General features: G+C 50.1%; 1 protein-coding gene across 1 annotated transcript; it reads right to left on the bottom strand.

Annotated features, from left to right (window-relative positions):
- Positions 1-17,677: 17,677 nt before the first annotated feature.
- CGCA056_v014950 (uncharacterized protein) lies at positions 17,678-18,538 on the bottom strand (the record flags this gene model as incomplete). The annotated part of the gene is made up of 2 exons (XM_037330192.1): positions 17,678-17,959; positions 18,329-18,538. The coding sequence occupies 2 exons, from the start codon at positions 18,536-18,538 to the stop codon at positions 17,678-17,680; spliced, it is 492 nt and encodes a 163-aa protein (XP_037171404.1).
- Between the last annotated feature and the right edge of the window lie 6,557 nt (positions 18,539-25,095).

Here is a 25,095-nt window from a genome sequence, read left to right as displayed (position 1 = left end):
ATCAATCCGTTCGCTGGATGCTCCAATGAACTGCTCAAATCGATTTTGGTCATTACATCGCGAATGAGACAAGTTGCACAATCGCGGTCGCAATCATTACCAGGTCTACAACAGACTTGGGCCAACATGATGGCAAAACACCTTTTTGCCATGGACCAACTTCCACCCGCTGAGCACAGAGACGGCGATGCAGGCGCGAAATTGCCAAGCCAGCACGCGTGTTCGGCGCCGACAACTCTTCTAGAAAAGACATCCGAAGCCTTTCGCTTGGCCACTGTGGTACTTCTTGGGAATTTATATCCTGAATTAGATAATACAGCTCATGAGCAAACTGAAATGTGCCTGGATCGGCTGGGTGGGATTTTAGACTCTGGCGTTGCAGTTCCCCAACACGGGGCACTCGGCGCTTCCAGCTACATTTGGCCGTATTTTGTCGCGGGATGCCATTTGCAAAGCCCGGATCAGAAGGTTTCACTGGCACAGCGGATCAGGCAGCTGTTTTCACGAAACCTGTCTGGCGACACGGCGTTGGGTCAGTTTCTTTGCGTGCTTGAGGAGGTGTGGTCCCTCCCGGTTGGCTATAGGGCTGTAGCATGCAGCGACGGGGACAGCTTCCTGTGGGAGAGCGCCAAGTTGAACAGACACTGAGTGCTTGAACGGGTGTGATGGAATTGCATCATATAATCGTGTCTACACTTTTATACGTGATGGTTTTGATATTGAGCACCTCGTCGATGCCTACTTGCTGGCCTCACGGCCAAATAGACTGCTTTCGGCGCCTGCAAACCTTGAGCCAAGTGTGTGTCACGACTATCCTCGGCTTAAAGAGAGATGTGAGAGGGAAATAACGGCTTTCCAGATCGCTCATCAGACCCATGATATGCCCAATCATGCAAGCTTCCAGACGCCCAGCGGGGAGACAAAGGATGGACCCACAAGATTCGGGTTACTCATGCAGCTCGTTTGAAACAGACCAAAAGCAGTAAAGCGCAAAGAGTCCTATCTTGCTATACTGCGTCGCTCTGCATATACTGCATGTGACTAGCATGCCGACTCCATCACCTTAGACCTCGTCAGTTTTACACCCATTTGGGTTTAGAGTGAAGGCACCAGTTGTGTCACATCTTGGTCCCCTGCACTACGATGATCGATGATATTGTCTGCAGTTATCAACTGGAACACGATTCTCGAGGAAAAGCTTGCAATTGACGGAGTTGTTCCAATTTCAACCCAAAACCTTTGATACAATGACATCGTCTGGCCCCAAAAAGCAGGTCATCATCATTGGTGCCGGCGCATTCGGCCTGTCCACCGCTCTGCATCTCCAGCGGCATTACCGAGATGACATAGACATGCTGCTGCTTGACTCTGCATCATTTCCCTCAATCGACTCTGCCTCTGGCAACGACACATCTTGCGCCATACGCATGGATTATGCTGATTCATTCTACGCCAAGCTTGCCAAAGAAGCCATCGAGGCTTGGCAGACCGACCCCGTGTTCTCGCAGCATTTCCATCTCTCTGGACGCATCGGAGCTCAACCCCCTGGGTATACGAATGTCGAAAAGTGCAAGCATGTCCTACGGGTCAATGAGGTAGACGTGGAGGACTTTGGAGAGGCGAACAAGGTCTCAGCTCTTCACAGCAAGTTTCCGCTCCTAGGAAATAAAGACAAGCTTCGGGGATGGGACTTCTACTACGTCAACGTGAAGACTTCCTTCTTTCTCCTCCTTCCTCTCGGCTCACTGCATCTACTAAATTTGACGCAGCACGCTGGGTGGGCGAACCCTAAGGAAGCTGTCATCTCAGCCATGAAAGATTTCGAATCTCTTGGGGGAAAACAAATCGGCGATCCGCAGTGTGGGCGTGTTGTCGCCAATATCCTCTCTGGTAATCAGATCCGCGGAGTCAAGACAGCCGATGGGCAGTCACACTTTGCGGAACATGTCATCTACGCCACAGGAGCATTCTCAACTTCTAGCAAGGAACTTCTCCCCGGTCTAAGCACCCAGATACACCCCACTGGTTTTGCCATCGCCCACTGGAAACTAGGAGACCCAGAAGAGCTGAGAGCTTGGAAAGGTTATCCTGCCGTAGACATCTACCACAATGGCTACTTTTTCCTCCAGACCCCGCCACCGGTCTCATGAAGCTTGGGTTGGGAATCGTGGGGTTCACGCATGACGAGAATCCTCGATCAAGCTGGGAGGATCAGCCCGACGTCGGCTTTGCTCTTCGGAACAGCGATCTTGTCGGCACCAATGAGGCCGGAAAGATTCCATCCTCTTTCCGTCCATCGCAGAAGAGGGCATCCGTTGGATCCTAAACAGATGGGCGCCAAGCCTGGTCACGAAGGAATTCTTTGACATGAAAATATGCTGGGACGCCATGACACCCGATGGAGGCTGGTTGATTGACCATCACCCAGATATTCAGGGTCTCAGTGTCGCGACCGGAGGATCGGGCCACGGTTTCAAGTTCCTCCCTGTCGTTGGGAGCTTCATCAGCCAAACTCTTGGCCTCACTGAGAGTAATCGGACTGCTTGGCCCAAGCTTGAAGAGATGAGAAGCAAGTGGCGTTGGGGCCGGCCTTCAAACATGGATGTAAAGGATCGGAAGGTTGTGTTGCAAGGGCGACCTATATTGAATGTTATGCATCATTTGAGAGCTCAGACGCCCGGGCAGATTAATGACATGGTTCGTTGCAGATTTTAGAAAGGAGCAGCGGCAGCGCAAGGATTAGAACCAAAGCAGATCGCATACAACAACAACACCAACAGGAACGCAAATAGCGGCGGCCTAGCCGCTACAAAATGCCACACAGCTTGAGTCAAATACCAACCACATTCAAGGACTTGGTGACATAAGTGCCAGAGTCTACCTCAAACCATCAAGCGAATGTAGAAGCAGGTGGTAGACGCTCTGGCAAGGTGAATCAACCGTGCATCCTCGGAATGGGCAGCAATTGTAGTCGGCGAGCACCGGTCTGGTTGGGACGTTACACAGGCAATGTCCAACGAGCCTGTCTCCAGCTGAATATAATAGCAGATGCGCGCCTTTCGGTTCAGGCTGAGTCAGTGGCCAAGCAATCCAATTAAAGGCACCATGGTAGCCTTGGCAGAAGAGATAGTGACTGTTCGGCGAGAAGACTCACAGCCGCTAGAAGCGTCAGAATGATTTGTGATGTGGCTTGCTTGGCACCCTCAGCCAAGGCACCAGGAAGTTATCGTTTCACAAGTACACGCAGACAGTGTACGGTATTACGGCGAAGAAATCATGGCAGGATATTTACCTTTCGCGTACGTAGATTGCTGTCGTTACGCGGTCAGCAGAACCGGAACAATTTTTGGCGAGCAGGAATATTGTATTGGGAGGAACTAATGCTGTAAATTGCCATCTACTTTTCGGTTTTCTACCACTGCCCCAGCGGGCCCCATGTATAACTTGGAACTTCCCTCACTCAGCCTGATATGTCTTTGAGAAGGAGACAGCCCAGTTCCTTGATGAAGATATCAGCGTGGTTTAGGCCATTCCTCAGCTAATCTCTCCGTTTTTGCAGGCAGAGGAAGTGTCGAAGAAGCGTCGCGATGACCAGCTAGGGCTTCGATAGCTGGAGATGGCACTTCAGTCGTGCCATTATGACTAGAACTGCCTGCCAGAGTCGAACTTTCGGCTAAAAGGTTAGCAGACAGCTTGGGTGGATGCGAAGGGTGTGATGACACACAGCAATCGGCGCCAGTGGAGGCGGAATGGGCGCTGCCGTCACCATAGTAATCTTCAACGAGTCTTGCGAGTGAGAGAGAGCTGGATGATGCTTGTCATGAGAAGTAAAGGCTGGCATTGAAGGCACCATCCTATGGTCAGTGTTACGTGCTGCTCCGCAGGTTACCTCACGATTGAGGAGAGCAAACAAAACCTTGCGAAGGGCAGAGATTTATCAAACCGATAGCAGAGACTCATCTGAACGGGTGGACTGCACATCGACAGCAGGCGAGATTGGCAATCTTCACAATAGCATGGCCGAAACCGAGAGAAATTCAACCAAACCAGACAAATTTCGAACTTACCATATAACCCAATGGAACTGGTTCTCTCCGTGCGCAACGTGCTGGTGTGATCCACGGCAACCTTGAGGTGAGTTTGTCGCGACACGTCTTCAATATACCCCCGCTTTCAATTAACCACCAATCCCTCCATACGATCATAAGCTCGTCATCCCTTTCCGCTTTTCCAACATGTCCAAAGCCTGACACATTACCAGGTTAATTTAGGTAGGGCCATCCTCTTCAACAATGTGGAGCCATATCTGCCCAGGTCCGGTAGCATGAAGATGAACACTTACATTTATTCAACCCTGGGCTAGTTGACTCTGCTCCGTGGATGTCAAATCACGAGGTGCCTGAGCAGCCTCATCGGTCATGGTGCCAAAGGACCGTAGGACTGAAGAGGATGCAGTGAGCAAACGCCATTTTAGAGAAGAAAGCAAGTAAACATTGGGGCGAATGTAAATCTGCGCTGTTTCCTGGAGGGCAACATTGATAGATCTGGTAGTAGGTAGTGACAGAAAGCCTTGAATCAGGCCATCATCGTCGTCTTAGGATTTCAGATTTTGAAAATGATTTGCGGCATACCGTTGTGAAATTTCGAGCTGCAAACAAACGGTCGAGTGTTGAAGACGGGCCTCCACCCCATGTTTAAAACAGGAGCTGCCCACGCTCGCTGACCAGCCGGACACATTGGTTCAAGAGCTAAGGCACAAAAAAAAGACGAGGAGGTATGTTCCACGCCAGTGTCGTTGGCGACAAGCACCAAATTATCCTGCAACTGTCTGCATGGCGACGACGAGTGGCAGCTGCCGGGCTTTCAGACACGCTGCACCCGCTCCAAGATGAAATCAAGCTGTGATTCATGGACACCGGGATGAATGACTTGCCCCTAGAGCGCGGGCTGTCCAACGCGAGTATGCAAGTCTTAACCCAAGGTTTGCGTTGTGGAAGGCCTCGACTTCTTCCTTAACCTTTCCGTAAACATGACTCTCAAAATCTTGGTCGATCTCATGAACTGGCATGATGATTGAAATGAAACGTGATATGTTAGTGTTGTGGTTGGTCGTTTGCTTGGTGAGGGCGTGGGTGGAGGCTGCTAACAACCTCAGTATCCCGCTAGGTATCCGCACTCTGCCGAGCGACTTATGTAAAGTAGCATATCGAGGCGGGCAGAGAAAGCTCCCACACGAGTGGTAGCGAAAGACTGGGCTGAGGCGAGACTTGAAGAGGGCGGGTGGGGTTCGGAGATGGCTCCGGCACTCACGCGTGGCCTGCCCATCAAGGTGCTATTCACGTTACCTATGATAGCCAATCCGGTGCAGTGTCAGTTCAAGACAGCAACTCCACCTCCATGGCAGCGACCAAGTGGCAACGATTCCGACTCAGCGCAGCGATCACGTCTGCAAAGACCGTCACTCTGCTCGACTGTCCCCCAGTCCAAGCGGGGAAGTAATGCGCACTCCAAGGAGACTCGAAGCCCGTCTGTTTCCAGGGTATAAATCTGTTTGTAGCTTCATTTCTTTCGCATCTTTTTTGTGTTACCCCGTTCAGTGGCTAACAACGGCGTCTCCCGGAAGAAACAAGCCGCGAAGCCACAGAATCATTCTACCGAACGCCCGAACGAGGCACGTCAAAGAACATTTCACGAGCTATGTCTGCCGAACGAGCCCTCTTCCGACTGCACCGACTGCCCGTGGGGAAACAATCACACGGCAGTCCAGGAATCCCCCATCGTGTTGACCCTGCGGTCGACCTTGCCTGCAGGGCGACGAAGACGAATGTCCTACGCCAACATGTTAGGCATGCTCTGGTCTCCCAATAGCCAAAGGGCGGCTCCCAGTGCCCACATAAAAGTACTTTTGCCAACTGTCTGGTATGAAAGCAACAACAGTTTGACCTGCATACGCCCTGCGCCTAATGTGGACGGCGGACTCCAGCCTTTCCTTAACACGACCTCTACTTAATAATTCTAATCACGCTTGCCTGCGTCCCCCCTCAATCGCTCCGTACGTTGATGTCGAGACAGGTGGCGCAGACAAAAGAAATGCTACAATCTCGATGCTGACAGCAAAAAGTAGACATACAACACCGGGCATTCGCCGGTCGTCACCGACCCGACTACTACTCCAGCCCTCACTGGCTTATCTATGGGAGAGCGGACGGGATCCCGAGTTCTCCAGTGGGTATGGTCGTATGTGGTGATGAGGGAAACAGAGGATGCCTATATGCGTTTAGCCTTCACCATTTCCCCGTCCCGGCAACATGAGTCTTGTCATATTTGACTTGAGATGTGTTGCACTTTTGTTTTTTGATGTTGTCTATCCTTTTTTGGCTGGATAACTAACCCTCAATCGCGAAATGCATTATGTGCCCGCTTGGGGGCGAATATAAACCCGCCTTCTTGGCTTGCACACTTTCCTTTCTAGCAACGTCCTATTTTGGTTGCTTCACTGATCCAATCTTCCTCGCAGGCAGCCAAGTTAAGACCACCGACATCTCTGGACTATCCGTATCACCGCGCTCCTCGGGAAAGATGCAGCCGTTTGCTTCATTTATATGTCCAGGCCTTAGCTGCCCCCTAAAGACATTGCACGTAAGCGCACCGCAGGTCAAGATGGACGCGATCAAAGAGGCGGTTGGCCGCGACGGGTGAGACAGTTGAATACCTTGCTGCCAACCCCACCTGTCGTCGACGCGCAGCCGCACGCCTATGTAAAGCCACACTGTTTGTCAATCAAAGCAACCCCTTAATGAAATCATCCCCCAGCTGTTCAGAATTGTATGAGGGTCTACGTGCTAATTTGTATCTGGTCGAATCTCCTGACGCTTTTGCAGAGAACAATTTATTCTGAGAGGACAGAATCAATCGGCCCGCATGCTGCGCCTCTCTTGACAGACACATGAGCAGCCAAGGAAAAGAATGGCATCAGAAGTCTGCATACGGAACGGGTCGACTTTCAGGTTCTTCCCAGTTGCTCAACATGTCTTCCCCTCGTTTAGGTCACGATTGTGCTAATTAAGCCTGGAAGGGTGCAGAGGAGCGCCAAAGGCCACGCAGTCCAAGAAATCCTTTTCTACTGCATGCACGTTTGGATTGGATGACGATCTGTGAAGACTCCTGACTTCTAGAATGTGTATTGAAACAACCAATAGACTGGTCTGCCACTTTTTGAAGTTCAACATTGGGGGAAGTCTCAACACTTTGTACCGAGCATCTGTGACGCCGAAAGAGTACATCGCAGGAATGCTGCTTGTCCCGTTGAATTTGAGTTCATCTTCTCTACTTCCGTCTCTCAATCCTTCGTCACAGTTTGCCAACCATGTGTCATCGCCCGGACGTGCTTGTAACGTAGGTCTCAACGGACTTGCTGCTACTTAAGAGACAGCTTCTTCGCGTGCGCAGTGGCCTCCTTAGAATCAGCAGCCTCCGCGTTCTAAATGTTCATTTACGCGATTGAGGAGGTCAACTGACGATGAAAGCGAGGGACATCTTGAAGTTTTCAGAGCGGCCGTGCCACAGGAAGCCTGGGACGTTTGTCGCCTTTGTCACCCTTTCCATCCAGCATGTTCCAGCGGCCGGACGGGGCCTCAATATGACAAGCACTCTTTCAGCAGCTCGTCTCATGGTCAAAGGCGGCGCGTAACCACGAAAACACAAAATGGAGAGGTCAAGCATGTCATCATGTTCTCGACGCTCAAGTACACTACCGTCCGCGACGCTAACTCTTAGACGGGCATACGATGGACATCGTCGATCGGCGAATGTCGCTGAGTCTTCAAAACGACTCGTTACGAAGGCCTCAACAAACTTGAGAAGTTATACATGTTGACAGTAGCCTGGTTGTCGAGCCTGTGATACGAATGAGCCTGCCTCTCGTAGCTAATGCTCTTTGGTTTGGGATGTTACTGAGTGTCGCAAGTTGTCTCGAATGTTCGATTGGATGCAATTGCTGGGATAAGAGGCAACTTCAGCGTCAAAGACTGTCCAAAGTACCAGCTCCGGTGCTTCTCGTGGCAGTATTACTGCGGGTTTCCTTACCTTGGAAATAGCGGATAACGACATCCACCTTCTCCCTAGACTGTTGAGGATCGGCGACACAGCAGCAACCGGACTTGGAACGGTGCTCTCGAGGACAGGGCCGGCCGCTAAGATTTGAGTGTACGAAAATCTATGTTTGGGGTTCGTTTAGACCGCATGGGAGGCTGGCTTGTGGTCAAGGACTTTCTGATGAATGTCGTCGTCTTGGATGAGTTGCAGTCAAGGAGGCCGCGACGTCAACGATTAGCAACTGGAATTGCAGAAGTTGCAAGTATGTCACAAACCCTCCGGTAGGGGCAGAAAAGAAATATGTAAAGGAAACAAGGGGTTCCCAGGCATCTGATAATGTGAGGTAGTGCTGGAAGCGAAGGTTGAAGGAATGCGTCTGTCGCTCTCTATGTGAGGTGGGTAGCGCGGCATTGATCGTTTCCCACTGAGGCTGCGAAGGTACCCGTACCACCTTGAGCTGGATGGCACTGGGCGGTTCTTCGCCGTCGATACGTTTCATGCACGCTTGAACGTTCTCGGGGCTTTGAGCGGCGCGGTTGGTAAGAGTAATGGCAGTTTTCTGGCGGATGATGTTGCGCATCGATGCAATCCGTGGAGGTGCCGCATTCACAGAGATGCGTCTGAAGTGGGCTTGATGCTGATTTTAGCGGTGCGAATCGGCATGGAGCCACTGTAGCTACAGCGGTCTGGCCGCTGTGGTGCCGACTACGTCGTGCACGGGCAGACTGAAACTGCCGATTCAATCGCTACAATCGGCAGTTGGCCGCTGTAGGTAGCTCCAGCGAGCAGGCCACCTACCTTACAGACCCGCACCACCTACGTGTGACGGACGTGAACACTCCATTCTTTGAAGAAGATATACCTTATTTGACACTACAAAAAGAGGAACCCCAGCTGCCGTGACGGGAAAATGCAATTCACCAGAAAATGATTTCCGACTTCCTACCTAAGCCAACCAGTCCCCGGTTCCATCTTCATGGGATGGTACAACCCTGTTATTGGCTGGCTGATCCCAGTTGGCTCGAGCCCACAGTGGTTATCAAACCAACTCGATCGCGTTTTTGGGCTCTCCGTCAAGGCTTCCTGCGATGTATTCGTCTGGCCATACCATCAACTCAAGGTCTTGACGGCTCATCATACATTAACCCATCCCCGTGTGAACGCCAGCCTTATCCTTTAGTCTCACAAGACGCCATTAAAATCCCCTCATTTCCGCCGGCCGTGAATATTGTTTCAGCCCAGACTTAACAGACCTTGCGACGCTTGCTACTTCTCATCCGTCAGTGAGGTCCAGAGAGGAACAAGACAAAACGTACCTTAGCGGCTCAATAACAAGTACCTCTGATGACTCGCGCATCTCCTCAGAGCACCATGATCGATTGTGGTGGTTCCAGCTGAGCTCTTCGGCCCTGATGATCCGCATGTCCCTCTCCGAGTACCATCTTTCGCCGTCCACGCACTCCTTCAGGTAAAAAAGACACTCGAGACACTCGAGGGCGACGATGTACTTGGTCCAGGCTTCCGGCGGACGGAGATTCCATCGAATCAGCGCTGTCATCATGGCCACGGTATGAAAGACCTTCTCTCCCCTCAACATCTTCAGCTCGTTAGTGGCAATGGCGCCTTTTATAGACGGAAGGCCTTGTCCCGCGAGATGTGACAGCGACAGACGCTTTTCCTCTTCCGACATGAGAACATCCCCGGTGTCAATGTTGTACAACTCCAACGCAAGCTTCATCCATTTTTTTTGTTTGTCGTTGTGCCAGCTTGCGGGGGTCCATACGAATCGCTCCTCTGGGTTGCATTCCACTTCCGATGTTGGGCTTGTCACCTCGATGGCCAGGTCGTTCTCATTGGGGACATCAGCCGCGGCAATGTCTGGTGAATTTTCATGCTTGACGACAGCCGACCGAAGCCTAGGACGGTCCATGTCTATGGCCACCCAAGACGAAGGGATCATTCCGTCCGGAGCTGTCCGCCTTCTTGGCCGGTTGGGTTGACGATGGCGTGCCGAAGGGACTTGAGAGAGCTGCAGGCTACAAGACCCTTCGTTATCGATCTTGATGGCTCTAACGGGATCATCGCCCGCGGAAGCCGATTGGGCAGGCTCGAGATTGGCCATGGTGGGTGAATAGAGCAGATGATAATTTTTGCGCGATTGGATTTTGTGTTTGCTGCTAATGAGGAAAAAATGAACAAAACAAGCGCGTTCTGCCGACGGGCTCTTTCCCGTGTTAGGAAACTGCAATCTGAGGTTGTAAAGGGAAGGTAGTGGAGGGCACAGACCACTGCTGTGTTTTATTCAGTGAAAGGAAGATGGCGAGGGTTGCCAATTTCGCTTTATCAGCCGTTCTGACTGAACTCATAGTTGGCCGGCTCTTCTCCCACAGCAACTTCAGCACATTAACTCCCGGCGTAATCCTCCTCCAACTGATCTCTCCACAAGCCCGTTCAAGGGATAAAAAGTCACACCATCAACTATGATTCTTTAGACATAATGGTGATCGACACTAGAAACGCAACTGCTGAGATCTATACTAGGAATGCAGTATGACCAGGCTCAGGGCAAAGTGAGATGAGCAGGAGTTATTTTCAATCATAGCCTCTGCATGAAAAAAATCGTGGTTCATCATGTACAATATATAAAACCCTTAGGTGACAAGAAAAGACGGTGACAGGATCCTAATAGTACTAGCATGATTGTTCATCCAGAAGTCCAGGGCCTTCATGCATCAAGTCTCAATCTTGCTGAATGACGACGAAGACATTGCCAAAACCAACATACGGGGAAGGCCAACATGTGGGGACTTGAGATGGCCGGACTGGATGTATCTGCTGTTGAGGGCAGCCCAATCATCCTACCCTAAGTAGCTGGGGACTTCCATAAATACTAAGCTGCATAAGACAGTTGGACATACTGTAGGCAAGCATAATTGGATGTGAAATGTAAATACGTTGCTAGTATGTCGTCAAATCTCCTGAAAGGTACAGCACCAATCTCAAGAAGAAATTTCTTTTTCGAGGACCTCATCTCACACACGCCGTCAATTAACATTGGCGTGCGTTTTGAAGGGCGCCGAGGCTTGGCTAGCTGCGTTAACGTTTCTTTCTTTGTACGCGCTTCCCGTGATGAGGGGTTGAAACAGTTCTCTTGCTACTTACTGTGGTGCTTCTTATAGCTATAAACAAAACAGAAGCCTGTGATGTCTGTGAGCATTCCTATGATTAGACTAGTGGATAGCAGCTACTCTGATGAGTCTCGATAACTCTTGACCAGCACACGCCACCGTCAGTTCCGACAACATGGCGGAGGCCATCTCCATCCCGCATCGGATTCGTGTTCACCAAAGCTAGCTATGTCTTTGCACCCAAGGGACAAGCATGCGCATTAATCTTGCACTAGACTGTTGCTAAAGTTGCAGCCTGACCTGTGACCATGACCTGATCTATATATACTAGACAAGTCAAAGCACGATACCCAAGCTACGAGATCATCTTTAACAAGCTTCGCATTGGGTTATTGAAAGTCTCACACAGCTCGATTCATCCCCATGTATCCTATATTACTTCCACTGCATTATTAACATCCTTCCAGGCCGAGCATCCCGATAGGGTACGTATTCGTTCCGGGGTACGCTCAACAACAGCCAAGGCGTCATGACCGGCTGTGCGATTGGATCCTGGAATACATGAAACACCTTAGTTCAGCTTGCCTTTGGAAGAAGATCGGGCCTTGCGATTGCTCTTGGTGTACTCTTTAGATTCACAGCGACCTTATTCCTCTTGCGCTTCCGGGGCTTCTGCTTCTTCCGCCGTTTTTGCCTATACCCATGCGCAACCTCCACCAGAATGTTGATTCGTACCTATATTATGAAGCCAAGTGCGGTGTCGACTTCAATGTAGAGTTGTTTGAAGATGTGGAACAGCCGGTACAAATCGGCGCGCGAGTTTTGTCCGCAATCGCGGTCAGCCACTTCAAGCCCGGGGTCAAGTAGTATGCCACCTTACCTGAGGTATTGAACGGGGTAATAATCGCAGCCCAGGTCGAAAGGGTCAAAAGTGAAGTGGTCATCTGTCATCATCAGAGGAGCCCAGTACAGCTCGTAAACGAACATGTTTCTTGGTAGCGCCTAGAAGCGTGTAGATCGGTAGTACTCCTGGGATAGAAGGACTTCATTGCAATGACGGTTCTCGCGAGACAGCGGCTTCAGTAGATAAACTCATTACATCTGTCAGCTACATGCTGTTAGCCTTAAGAGTGATCGGCATCAATAATGAGGCGCCTGTAGATGTTGTCTTTGTTTCGCGGGGCTTTAGTTAACCATATGCTTTCCGTCGACCAGGATTCCTCTTAGACCAAAGTCTGTTCACTGATGTTGATGATAGTACAGCATTTATTCGCTAGGTATAAGACGTTGTTATTAGATTTGATCGCTTCACAGGGCAGGCTGTCGAATCGGGCCCTGAGATCGGAGAGTCGGCGGTCTCGGAGAGCATATTTACTTCGTCGGGATAGTGGTCGGTACAAACGGGATCTGAATTGATGCCGATGAGGGACAGGGAATTGTGGACGAGGACTTGAGGATGGTGAACGGCGAGGGTATGATTCATCGTCCACAGAAAAGACGTGCAGTGTCGTCACAGAAAGCTGAAAGTTGAACGCAGAAAATTAGGAAGGCGATAATGGTAGGATAGGTTCGTGACAAATATTCAATACTGTTGTTGTTGTTGTTATATTTAACGCCGTGGCGGCAAGGGCGCAGCCGCCCTTGCGGCCGACCTCCCGAGGGGTATATGGCGTGGAGGGTCGCCGGCTCAAGCAATATACTCTACAGTACACGCCTCTTCCTAACGTCCTCTAAATCTTGCCCGTGGGCTACTATGTGTTCTATTCGTCCCTAGTTCCTGCTGGTTCCCTAGTTCCGTTGTGGTCTTCCGATCCTCTACGAGGAGGGGGTTGTTACTAAGGTCTAGGTTAAGACCTAGTCCCTAGTACCGCGGGCAGATCTTCTGGAAGAAGTCTGTCACGGAGAGAAAGGCCTGGAAGCCTTCATGATCAGTAATTAGCCCCTTATAGTACTGCTCAAGAGATCCTATAGGCCCTATAGGCTCCTGTGAACTAGAAGGGTGGAGGGTGGGCCACTGAAGCCGCCTCACTAAGGTCTTTCGGCAGTAGACTAGGTGGTCTACTGCCTTTGCCTCCCCGCAGGAGCAGGTAAGTAGTGCTTCTGTATGGTTGAAGCGTTAGTGATATTGCTTAAAGTCTCTATGCCCTGAACGGGCTGCCAGGAGATGGTGAAGGATCGCCTATAGCAGGGTCAGTTCAGGAGGGCAGGCGAGGGAAGCCTTTAGCCCTAGTTGGGTGTAGCAGGATGTTGCCTCTTGCTTCCACTATCTTCTATGCTGGCGGTATATACGCTCTCTAGCAAGCCGTTTGATCCCTGATAGGATAGCTAGTTAGACCCTAGGGGCTGGTAGGGTTGTGCCCTCCTTAGCTAGGATGTCTGCTTCCTCGTTTCCTTTGATGCCCTGGTACCCTGGGGACCAGTGGGTTTATATGATATATATCCTAACTGCCTCTTGGATCTCAAGGAAGGCAGCTTGTGAGGAGTCTAGGGCCATGCCTCAGATCCCCTGGATAACGCTGGTATTATTGATACAGATATGTATAGGCTGGCCTTAGGAGGTAAGGAGGGCCTGTTAGAGCCCTGCCCTCGCCCCTTCGGCCTCGCCATCAAATACTTCTGCTATGCTGAGGCATCTGCAGCCCTAAGCTATGCGTTTATTCTTGCGGTAGATAATAAAGCTAAATCCTATAGCGCTATCAGGGGCTTTAGAGCTATCTGAGTAGATAATAGTATGCTCTTTTATCACCGTCTTAAGCTAGGCCTGGAAGATCCTGGCTGCTACTTCCTTCGTCTGTGTAACTATAAGGTTATAGGACCCTAGGAGGTATTGCGGCTGTAGAAGTGCTGGCCTTAGGCACTTAGGTAAGAGGCCAGCTGTCCTTTGGAGCCTGGTCTGCTGCCGCCCTGGCTGTAGAAGCCTTAGGACCAAGGGATGTTGTTGGTCAACCTTCTGTAGGCGTGTAGCGAAGCGTAGTCGCGCTGCCTCGAGAGCTACCTCTGCTGTAGGTAGGCCAGCATCTCGGATGAGGGCACTGGTTGGTGTGGTCCTCCAGACAGGTAGGATAGCCCTTGCTGCTGCTGTAATAACTCTTCCGACTCTACAGGCTAGACACTTCTGCCCTATGCCAACTGTAGCTATCTGTGAAGCAGTACTGCTACTAGTACTATTGTTGCTGCTTAGAGCTGGCTTAGTCAGGCCTGCATACTAGGTTTCCGCTCCATATAAGGCTATCGGGAGGGCGCAAGCAATAGCTGCTTTTCAGACTGCAGCTGCTGGGAGCCCCCCTTTTGTGTTTGTAAGGTGCTGTAGGAAATAGGCTACCTTCTTTGCTGCTGCTACCTTTATTCCTATATGGTGTTAGAAGGTGAGTCTCTTGTCAAACTAGACCCCTAACTATCTTATAGGCTTTGTTGAGGCTTTAATAGTCAGGCCTCTCGCTTAGATATCAGGTAGGTTTGTTGTCTGTTTATATTTTCTGCTGAAGTGGATTGCCTCACACTTAGCTGGGTTAAAGGCGACCTTATTTTCTGTTCCCCAGCTGAGGATACTAGTGATCTCCTAGCCTAAGGCTGTAGCGTTCTCTTCTAGCGAGGGGCTAGTAGCTACTAAGCTTATATCATCTGTATAGCTAAACCGTAGCTTCTGATTATCAGCTAGGATATCAGCTATATAGAGCAGGAAGAGGATAGGTGACAGCAGAGAGCCTTATGGTAGTCCACAGGATAGAGGGAAGTCCTCTGTAGTAGTATCCTCTAGCCTGACCTAGGCTGTTCGGCTAGAGGTGAAGGTGTAGATCAGCTTGATCAGGCTGCTTAGCTAGCCCTGCTGCTGTAGCCTGATAATAAGTTGGTTTCATAGGATGGAATCAAACGCCCCCTTAACGTCTATTGTTGCTAGCGTCGCAGTAAGCCCTATATCTAGAGCCCTCTCGATCTCATAGGTTAGACAGGTTGTCAGGTCGACTGCAGCCCTCCCTGGTAAGGCTCCAACCTGCTGTGGGCTGGCGACCCCTTCTAGGATGGTAAGGTAGGCTATCCTTTTTGCTATCAACCGTTCTAAGCTTTTGCCTAAGCAGGATAATAGAGATATTAGGCGCCAGGACCTAGTCTTAGAGAAGTCTGTTTTCCCTGGTTTCTAGATTATAACAACATCTGCTTTGCGGAAGGGTCTAGGGAAGTAGCCTACCTATATGTAGGCCTGGAAGAGCTGCTGTATAGGCCTAGCTACTAAGCCCCAGGTGCATTATAGTAACTTTATAGTAATCCTATCAGTCCCAGGGGTTATAGTCTTTATTAGAGTAGCCTGGCGTACTTCCTCTATACTAACTATATCCTGCCAGGGTATAAGACGCCTTATGACCACTAGGATAGCAAAAGGGTTCCTAGGTAGGTCATCTCTAGCGCTAAACCGTTTAAGTAAGGCCTTTTGTAAGGCTTAGGCTTTGTCGTAGGTGTTGCTGATCGTCTCTCCTTCTACTATTAGAGGCGGAGCTTTAACTGCTAGGCTTGACTTCCGCCAGCCTATAATCTTATATAGATCTTAGTCTGTCTTAGCCTCTTTAACCTTAGTAGTCTAATAGGCGCGTTTTACCCTTCTAACGGTTGTTAAGAAGACCTTTTGTTCCTCTAGGATAGGGGGAGGTATAACCAGCCCAGGTTCTTAGGCCTGTTGGCGCCTAGCCTTAATAGCAGCTTAGTGGGCTACTGAGCATTCTTCTGTCCACCAGGGGGCTCCCCTACCCTGATTAGTCCGTCTCTTGCCTACAGCTTGAATAGCTGTATAGAAGAGGCTGACCAGTTGGGCAGCTAGGGTGTCTAGCTCTGCTGGGCTGGGCAGTTCCCCTAGAGTAGGTAAGGCTGTAGCCCCAGCCTTTACTAGGTCGATCAGCTGTGGTAGGGCTGACTCTGGTACTGAGAGCTGGTTAGCCTGGCGTCCCTGTTCCTAGGCCCTACTCATAGGAATAATTGTTGTGATGGCTTCGTGGTCAGCCCCTAGGTGTAGGTGTGGGCTGATATAAGCCTCAGTAAAGGGGATATTTGAGAGGGTTAGGTTGAGGGTATGCCCGTGGGTATAGGTAGGGGCCCCAACCTCCCTAATAAACAGAAGATCGTAGCCTTCCGCCTATTCTGCAATATTATCTCCTCGATTTCAGCTAGGGGACCTAGGTTCCTATGAGGAGTGGTGGGCGTTAAGGTCCCCAGCAATAAGGGCTCTCTCTGGCGGTTGGTAATCTAGAAGGAGGCTGGTTGCTTAGTTTATAGGCTCATCTAGCGGCCTATATATATTCATAATAGTGAGGTTGCTGACTTTCACCCATAAGATATCTCTTGATTAGGTAGACCTTTGTTGCTGTATTTGCAGCCTTAGACCTTTGCGTGTGTAGGTTATAACCCTAGGCCTTATGTCTCTGCTGTTCCAGAAGTCAACTGGTACGTAGGAGTTAAAGCCTAGGTGTGTGTTAATCTGCATCTTATCTCTATAGCCTATCCAGGGTTCCTAGATCAGGACTATATCGATCTGATCTGCCCAGCAGAGCTCTAGAAGAGCTGTATAAGCTGGGCTTCTCTTCCCCACGTTACACTAGGCGACCTGTAATACCTGTGGGGTAGCTATTCTGAGCCTACTGCTCTGAGTTGAGGTTGAGGTGTGTGTAGGCATTAGTCATATTATAATCAGGCTTCTGAGCTACCCTCTGGGCCCTGCTGCTTAGCCTAGGAGGGGTATACTAGGTAGGTAGTAGTAGTAGGTCAGGGTTGTTGTTGATATAGACGTCTGCCTTAGCCTCATTCTCATCCTCATCCATACTACTAGAGCTTGCTGTATTGCTAGCGTCTGCTATAGTAATTAAATCCTAGGCAGGGGTAGGGGCGTGTGGTCGCTTTAAGCCGGGCTGGTGGCGTGTTAGGTCTCCGCTGGACTGCTGGTGGTTATCAGTAGCTTAAGTGCTAGCCTGGCTGTTCTGATAGAGGGCCTCATAAGCCTTCTGTCCAGCCTTATAGATCTAAGAGAGTTCCTTCCGACCTAGGAGGGTAGGGGAGCTGTTAACCACTAGGGGCCTTGCCGGGCAGCCTTTATGGTTGGCTTGGAAGAGGCCGGCGCAGTTTGCGCACTTCAGTCTGGCTATGCAGGGCTAAGTCTCGTGGGAGCCTGAGGGTCTGCTGCAGTTGCCACAAAGTGGCTGCCGGTTACAATATCAGCTCGAGTGATATCCCTAGCAACCAGGGTCATATCGGGCGATAGTCTTTTTCTTCTGGATAAGCTGAGACCTGCTGCTTTGGTTGAAGAGTCTGAAGGGTAATACTTCTGCAGAGAAGGAGATAATCTAAGAGACTTCGTTTGTGATAGGATTCACGCTAAGTTAGGATTAGCAGGCCTAGATAGGCTTGCATCCTATCTATGCAAAGACCTCCTCTTCAACTAGAGTAGCTAGGTTGAGGGCATCCCTATCGATAGTCTATAGCTTAGCAGGGCAGCGTGGGACAACATAGGTGAACCACTTAGTAGGGGTCTTAATCCTATAGGCTCTAAGACTGTCTGCTAGTTTCTGTTTGTCCGTAAGGAGGGCTTGCTGAACCTGCTTATTCAGGGGTCTCAGTGAGTAGCCAGTTGCAATATAGTAGATATGTGGGATATCTGCTAGCTGCAGGCCAGGGGCCTGGCAGACCTTCCGGCGGAGGGCAAAAGGGGCATGCTTCCTAGCAGCTGTTAGGCCCTCCTCGGGGATGCAGGCAAAGACCTAGAGGTCCTTCTTTGGCTGGGCTAGAGTCTGAGTCTGAGCCTAGGGATGAATTAGGTTTTAGGTGCAGGCTGGGGCCAGGGCTGGGGCTTAGGCTGGGGCTGCAGCTGCAGATTCAGCCGAAGCTACCACCTTAGCCTAATTCCAGCTTGGGGTCAGGGCTGCCGTTCCGTTCCCCATGATCCTTTTCAAGGCTTGAACTACGTAGGTTGTAGACTCCTTTGCGATCTGCTTCCTAGGCCCCTCAAAGCAAGAGACCACGTTATCTACAGACTGGGCGATAGCCATAAAGACATCCTTTCAGGCTTCATAGAGCTTAGCCTCTTCACTAAGGGCTGTAAGGACAGCTCCAGCAGCTGTCCTATTCACAGTTGAGGGCCCCTTAGCCGTTAAGGGGGTTGTCGTAGAGGCGTCGGGCTGGCTTCCCACGAGGCTGAGCCGGGCTAGCTGGGCCTCAGTATCGCGGCGGCGTTTAGCCCTTGAGGTTGGGGACGGCTCCAGAGGGGCTCCAGAGCCTCGATCAGGGCCGGTCGAGGAGGCCGGCATCGGTCCAGAGCCCGCCGGAGGCTGCGAGGCCATCGCGGGAGGGCGCTGGAGGCGAGAATTGAAGGGTTTTCCGCTGTTAAGAACTTTGGTGGTATCCCACGTATTACACTAACAGTGGATGCCAAGAAAATTTAGGCGAGAGGGAAGTTGATATGCAATACTGCCGAGTAGAAACAAAAATATAATTGCATTTTCTCTTAGATCAAACTTACTCAGTTTCTTCTCAAACATGCTGGCAAGGTCTAACGACATTGCCCGAATTGACTTCACATGTCAGAAGCCATTTGTGGTCGTCTTGGTAGCATGAGTGAAGAGCGGAGAATAGCCCGCATGCAGTAGAGTCTGATTTCTGAAGGTTGGTCCACGTTTGGGCAGAGAGTCCGTATTTGGAGGCGTTTCTTTCAAGCGAGCACCGTTCAGCCACTCTGCGTGAACGTCCCCAGTTCTGCAAAGATGGAAGAGGCCCGCCAGTTTTAACACATGTTTAATATCGCAATGGAATTAAGTCTAAAACGAGAAGCCTACGATCAGTAATGAGAGAACGGGAATAAGAAAGAAGTTAAAAGGTTTCTAACATCTGAAACCCAGCATAGATCACTAGTTAGCAACAGCAAACAAATAATGAGGAGCAAATAAACCCAGTAGATATCGGAATGTATTGAAATATGCGGATTGCTTCTGGCAACATCCTGCATCACACTGGCTTGTCATCCTAGCATTACAGTGGAACCCAGCTTTATTCAGAGTCTTCCACGTGTCTTCTTGCGCTCAATAGCAAAGCTGTTTTCAGTTTCAAGGTGCAGCATCCCAGAGATGACGAAGCACCCAGTCTTTTGCTTAACTGATTTTTTTGTGACTGTTCACGACTTTGTTGTGGCTTTATTGAAGCATGTAGGTCAGCCGTTTCGATCTGTCGATTTGCCGGGTGGATTTAGATAATTTGGAAACAGAGTTTGCGATCCTAAATGGGTGGTAGCACAGTTCATGCAACTTGTATGATGCACTTGGTTGGGGTTAGGAACTTCGAAAACAAACATCGTTCTGTAAATACAGCCTGAGTCATGCGACTTAGCACAAAATATGGCAGACCATAGATTGCAATACGAATTGAAATCAGGGCTTAACCGCACGGGAAATGCTCAAAAACATGTCAATCCTATTGACGCCAAAATTTGTCCACGGGACGGTGACAGTACCCATGACAATTGAGGCTGGTACTACCATAAGATCAAGAGATCTCTGTTGGTAGCGCTAGTGCATTGGACAGAGGGACAGTTGTTCACAGGAGCTCGTGACTGCTGCCATGACGAACAGCTTTCTAGCAAGCTTCAAGACCCCTACAAACGGGCCGGAGAATCCAACTTATACCTCCGAGGATAACAGTGGTCTGCCTCTGCTTTGCCATTATTCTATTGGGTAGATTGAGCGCAGCTGAGGTAGAAGGAACGGCGCCAAGACGCGAATAAGCTACGACATGAGTTTAAGAGAAGACAACCAACCATACATGATGTCAGGCTTGTAAAAGGCAGCGATGTGTTTTTATGGGGTTGGACCATTTCATGGCGTGGGCGAAGGCGTGGGTGTTGACATAGGCAGAGCCGTTGCATCAGGAATCCAACGCCATCGTCTTCGCTGACCTAGACTCACGAAAGGACCTCGCGCGTGTTTCCGCCCACGTTTCAGCTCATCCGCGCTGCAGCATACGCACCGAAGATATAATCATCTCGCAGAGGGCTTAACTGTAGAGGGATTGAGTGTTTTTGAAAGAAAGTGCCTAAAGTATGTGTTGGGGTAGATCCACGTTCTCCAATTGATGGTGCGACTAATAGCATCGCCTCCATCGGATAGGAAGTCCTGCCGATTTCGCCCTTCCAATCCACGCAGTCCGCCTGAAGCGCCTGAGATGTCTGACCTGAGGCAAAAAGCGGATCTAGCAAAAACATACAACACCGGGCATTCGCCGGTCGTCACCGACCCGACTACTACTCCAGCCCTCATTGGCTTATCTATGGGAGAGCGGACGGGATCCCGAGTTTTCCAATGGGTATGGTCGTATGTGGCAGTACCAGGCTTGTAGCCCAACCATAAGGCAGCCTTAGGTGGGTGAGCCTGGCCGTCTGGACAGCGAATGATGTTGGCTATCTATCCTTACGGAGTCTCCCTGTGTTTTCTCTCGCCGATACACACTGAGAATGAGCGCCTCACTCGCTTCTCAGCTTTTTGAGTTGTGACTTCAGTTACGTAACTTAAAGAAGTCTGTCAGATCTCGGTGGCGGAATGGAAAACCTCTGATCCAAGGATGGGCTCAAATAACGATGAGAATGCAAGTACGGGTATCAATCCAGAACTATGACTTAGCAGATCTTCTCGTAATGCGAGATGATCGACCAAGAATGAGCATTTTGCATAGAATCCAAGCATGTTGACCGAAGACGCCGGCGACGGGAATGGCCGAGATCACCAGACCGTATACCGAGGCGATTCTACTCCGAGTGGCTGAGGCCGTGATTAATCACGTTGTGTCTGCAAGACTGTATTTTCGAGACGCGTAGTCTGTCGAGGGAGGACCCAGAAGAATCATTGCGTTGGCCATTAACCCCAAAGTGGAGACCAAATTTCGGGGGCTCTGAGCATCATGCAACGATGCTAGAGAGTAGTACACTTCAGTCGTAACAAACACCGAGGAATGGCGTGAATCTTGCGGAGCGCCTTGTCGTTCAGCTGTGTAGCGTGGCGCCACGTCTTCACAGGGCACACTTGGGCGCTTGGTGGCGATCGAAGCACTCAGAGTCATGTTCGCTGAATACTTTGCTATGATCATGGTTCAAGCAACTTATGGTCCGCCTCAAAGTTCCGATATAATGTATTTGTCGAATTAGAGAAGCTCTGCTACCATGATGTATTCATCTCAAGAGATGCGTTGAGCGTGGTGCTTTATGTTTCAACAAAGGCTTTTGAAATGCCTGTAAATTTTCTGTAAATCTTCGGTCTCTGTGTCTGCCCTCGCGGGGATCTCAAAGATCGACCCTCACACAGTTTCGATCTGAAAGCAGATTCGAGATGAACAGCACGTACTTAATAGGGGCCAAACAAGGAGCGAGCTGGCTCATGTGCCGGGTGAAGCTGTAGCAGCCACCAGAACGCAACGATGTGGGCTTTCAGGGTACTGCCTGTAGAATTTGGGCAGTGGGTCGATGTTCGAGCAGAACTACCTAACAGAGACGATGAGAACTGCTCTAGCAGGAGACGCGTGCACATTATCGTACCTTAGGAACGAATGCTATGTATGGTCTAATTTGCCATCATTGGCGGCTGCGACTTGTGTTAGTGCGAGGACGGCTTCCCTGATACCGTGTCTGAATCAAGACTCTTGCCATCGAGTGTCGCAATTGACGCAAGGTGTTTCAATAGTCCTCATCTTGAAGATGTTGAAAATACTTGAGACAGTGACGTTGCGGCGTTGCCAGCCGGCGTGGCCGGATGCCTGGGAAGCCCGTGACACTCCAGGTTCCTTTCTTTTTCACGCGATCAATGCCGTCCTCGTGTGCAAGGGCTGAAAGGTAGGGAATCGGGATGGATAGGAAACGAAAAGGTTCAAATCTTGCGGCACGCGAGGCCGGCGCTGTTCGGGCCTCTCCTGCGGTCCGGCTCTTGTTGCGAAGGGTAGGTAGTTATCATAACCCAGGAGCAGCGGATACAAGGACTTGTACGTCTCACAGGCGATCTGCAACTTGCTTGCTACCATGATCTTGAACGCAGGGCTGTTGACGGAGAGAAGTTGACGGGCAGAAGGTTGCTGCAGGACATAAAACGAGGGGGTTTGATAGACTGTGGGCAGCTAGAACATCGGGTGGGATATCCAGTCCCCTAATACGCCGAGACAGTCATCTGATAGGTGCTGATATATGACAGATGAATGCGGTACCTGATAATGACTTTCAGACTCACCCTTTGGCTATTGGTGGTTTCCTTCAATCTTATGCTTATGTTTTGATTCCCATGCGCGCTTCATTTTGTCACCAAGAGCCCTCGCTGACTGAGGTATGGAAGTATGATTCTCCAAGGTTCGAGGCGAATCACAGGCTTTTCTAACGTATGGCCCGTTTTCGAGCTCCATTGACGGAAGTGTAAGGTGTCTTCATCTTGAAGGATCGCAAGTATGAAAGTCAAATCATAAAGGCGCAATGTAGCGGAGATGCATGAACACGATAAGTAGTATCCAGGCACGCACGTCTCGTGAAATCCATCAATGTGAAGTGGGAGAGCGATCCGCACTCTCTTGACTGCGACTGCCCAAGCGCCTCTCGTGTGCGAGCCAACACTCACATCCCATGCCCGTCCTTTCGGTATTCATCTTCGGCTGTCTGCCTTGAAGTTCAAGGTGTGACGCTCGGTTTCAGCAGTAGTTGCACGATCATCGAAATGCCTATCGTGACGGTGACGTCTTGAAGGCCAAGATGCCTCGATAGGCAAAGAAAATGAGCAGCGTAACCTCAGATTACGGCCGTGTGACATAAGCAGGAATCTGTCAGGGCAGATGTTTCGATCTGTCATGAACACCATCGGTTCTGTTACAACAAATGCGGAATTATGGTACTATGAATAATTCAATGCAAATCAATAGCTCCAAACTCAGTCCAGCCCGTCTACGAGCATGAAAAGCGAAAACCCTCACTCGATATGCATGTTATTACCCGGGGACTAGATTATATTTTAATTTGAGGCGAACCTAATAATCAACTTTGGCTTCGGGATGAGCAGCTTACATTTCTGGTGTCCTCTGAAATCAGCATGATCCACTCGTTGATCGATCAAGCATTCCAATGCCCTCAATACAAGTCGCGACTTGCAGGCGGTCTGCCACTCGAAAGATCGCAAGGCCTAGACGTCCGTTGAAAGTGCGTCTTGCCAATGCTGGCAACTCTTGATACATTAGATGTCTCGAAGCATGGGTTGTTAAACGTGGGCTTTGCGTTTGACAACCAAGCTGCTATTTAGGAAAAAGAGTAGCGTGGCCAACGCCCGAGAAGTGAGGAGTATCGTGTGTATCACTATACAAGACCAAATCTTATCAGTTTGCCTCTAGTGAAGTCTCATACTTGCCTCATCCTCAAAGATGTTGCATCTGAACAGGACACTGCCAATTTCTGCTTCGACGTGCGGATCCTGCATCATTCAATCAAATCACACAATGTGACTTCGGTTCAAGTTCAGAATTATAAGACTTTCTCAAGAGAGGATGCAGCTTGCGGTTCGTGGTAGTCTTGCTTTCAAATCGCTTGAGTTTTCTTAAAGAGTTAGACTGAGCCTTCTTTCGAAGTTCGGCATGGTCCTCGTTAGTCTCTGCTTGAAACGATCAGATGAAGTCATTTTGGCAATATACAATGGGACACGTCCGACTGGTCGGTCTTGGAGTGCCTCAGGGACTCCGTATGCCGCATTCTACGCGAACTTCCCACTGAGAATACTTCGCCAGGAATCCAAACTGCCACCTGCCGAGGTTATACGACCAATGCAGAAAGAAGGTACGGCATATATGAGGGATTTCCACGAATCCCGAGCATACTTTGAGGGTTTGCATGGTACTTATACACAAAGTACACGCACTCAATCAGGCTTCCTAGGTTCATGACCCGGTAATGGAAACGGGCGAGCGAAAGCTTCACGATCCGACCCTGAGAGGCAGCACAAATAACATACCGGGACTGAAATAAGCCTTGCATAATATAATTTGCAAAATACCCTCGCGACAGCTTTCCTCGCGCAAGATTTGCAGACATGATTAAGTAGATTGGCTTTCACGCATAGGCGGCCTAGCAAGCAGTTTGAGAAGGATGAAGAGGAATCATGCAATGACCAGCCTCCGAGTCTCGTGAGTTTCTGTTCGGTCTATGCTAAGGGGTTCAAGAACACGATCATCAAGCCGTCCAATCTTCCAGAGGCATGTAGTACGAGATGGCAACGAGCCAATGCCCAACTGATCCCAATCTCTATACTTGGCTTGGCCAAGAGGTCCATGAATGCTGGCGGTGATCATGTTAGGTCAGAGCAGGCCGCTGTCATGAGTGATAAGACTCTGCTGTAGATTCAACGGGCAAAGACAAATGCCTCATTCCACCGAAACAAGCATGGAGAGACAGGAAGTAAGAGTCCAAGAAGAGCGTCAAGCTAGTCCAAACCCATCCGCCAGAGACAGAGACTAAGACTCGGTTTTCGAAACGCACAGACAGCCACGAGGTTTTACCTCACCTTCGAATCTTATATACCAAAGAGCCGCCCGCCCAAAGATGCAATCGGCCTCCCCAAATTTCTTTTTCGCACCAGGCACTATTCGCAACGCTAGCAAGCCTTTCCACCGAGAGAGGGACGGTCATCGCCCTTTCACTATCATGGAAAAGACGAAGACTCCTAAAATAGCAAATGGGGCATAGGCGCTGACGAGCTCAAAGGGAAAAAGCTCTCTTCTGAAGAGATTGACAATATCACCGCTTGTCTCGGGCGATGCTCAGCAGCGCCATGATGAGGAGCTCACGCGGACTTGTGCATCGGATTTCCGAGGAGAGCGATAGTGGCGAGACGCTCGCTCCTTG

The sequence above is a fragment of the Colletotrichum aenigma genome (genome assembly GCF_013390185.1).
Source record: "Colletotrichum aenigma strain Cg56 chromosome Unknown KSG_Cg56_contig11, whole genome shotgun sequence".
Taxonomy (NCBI): domain Eukaryota; kingdom Fungi; phylum Ascomycota; class Sordariomycetes; order Glomerellales; family Glomerellaceae; genus Colletotrichum; species Colletotrichum aenigma.
Note: the sequence above shows the minus strand (reverse complement) of the source record. Positions and strands in the feature narration are given on the sequence as shown.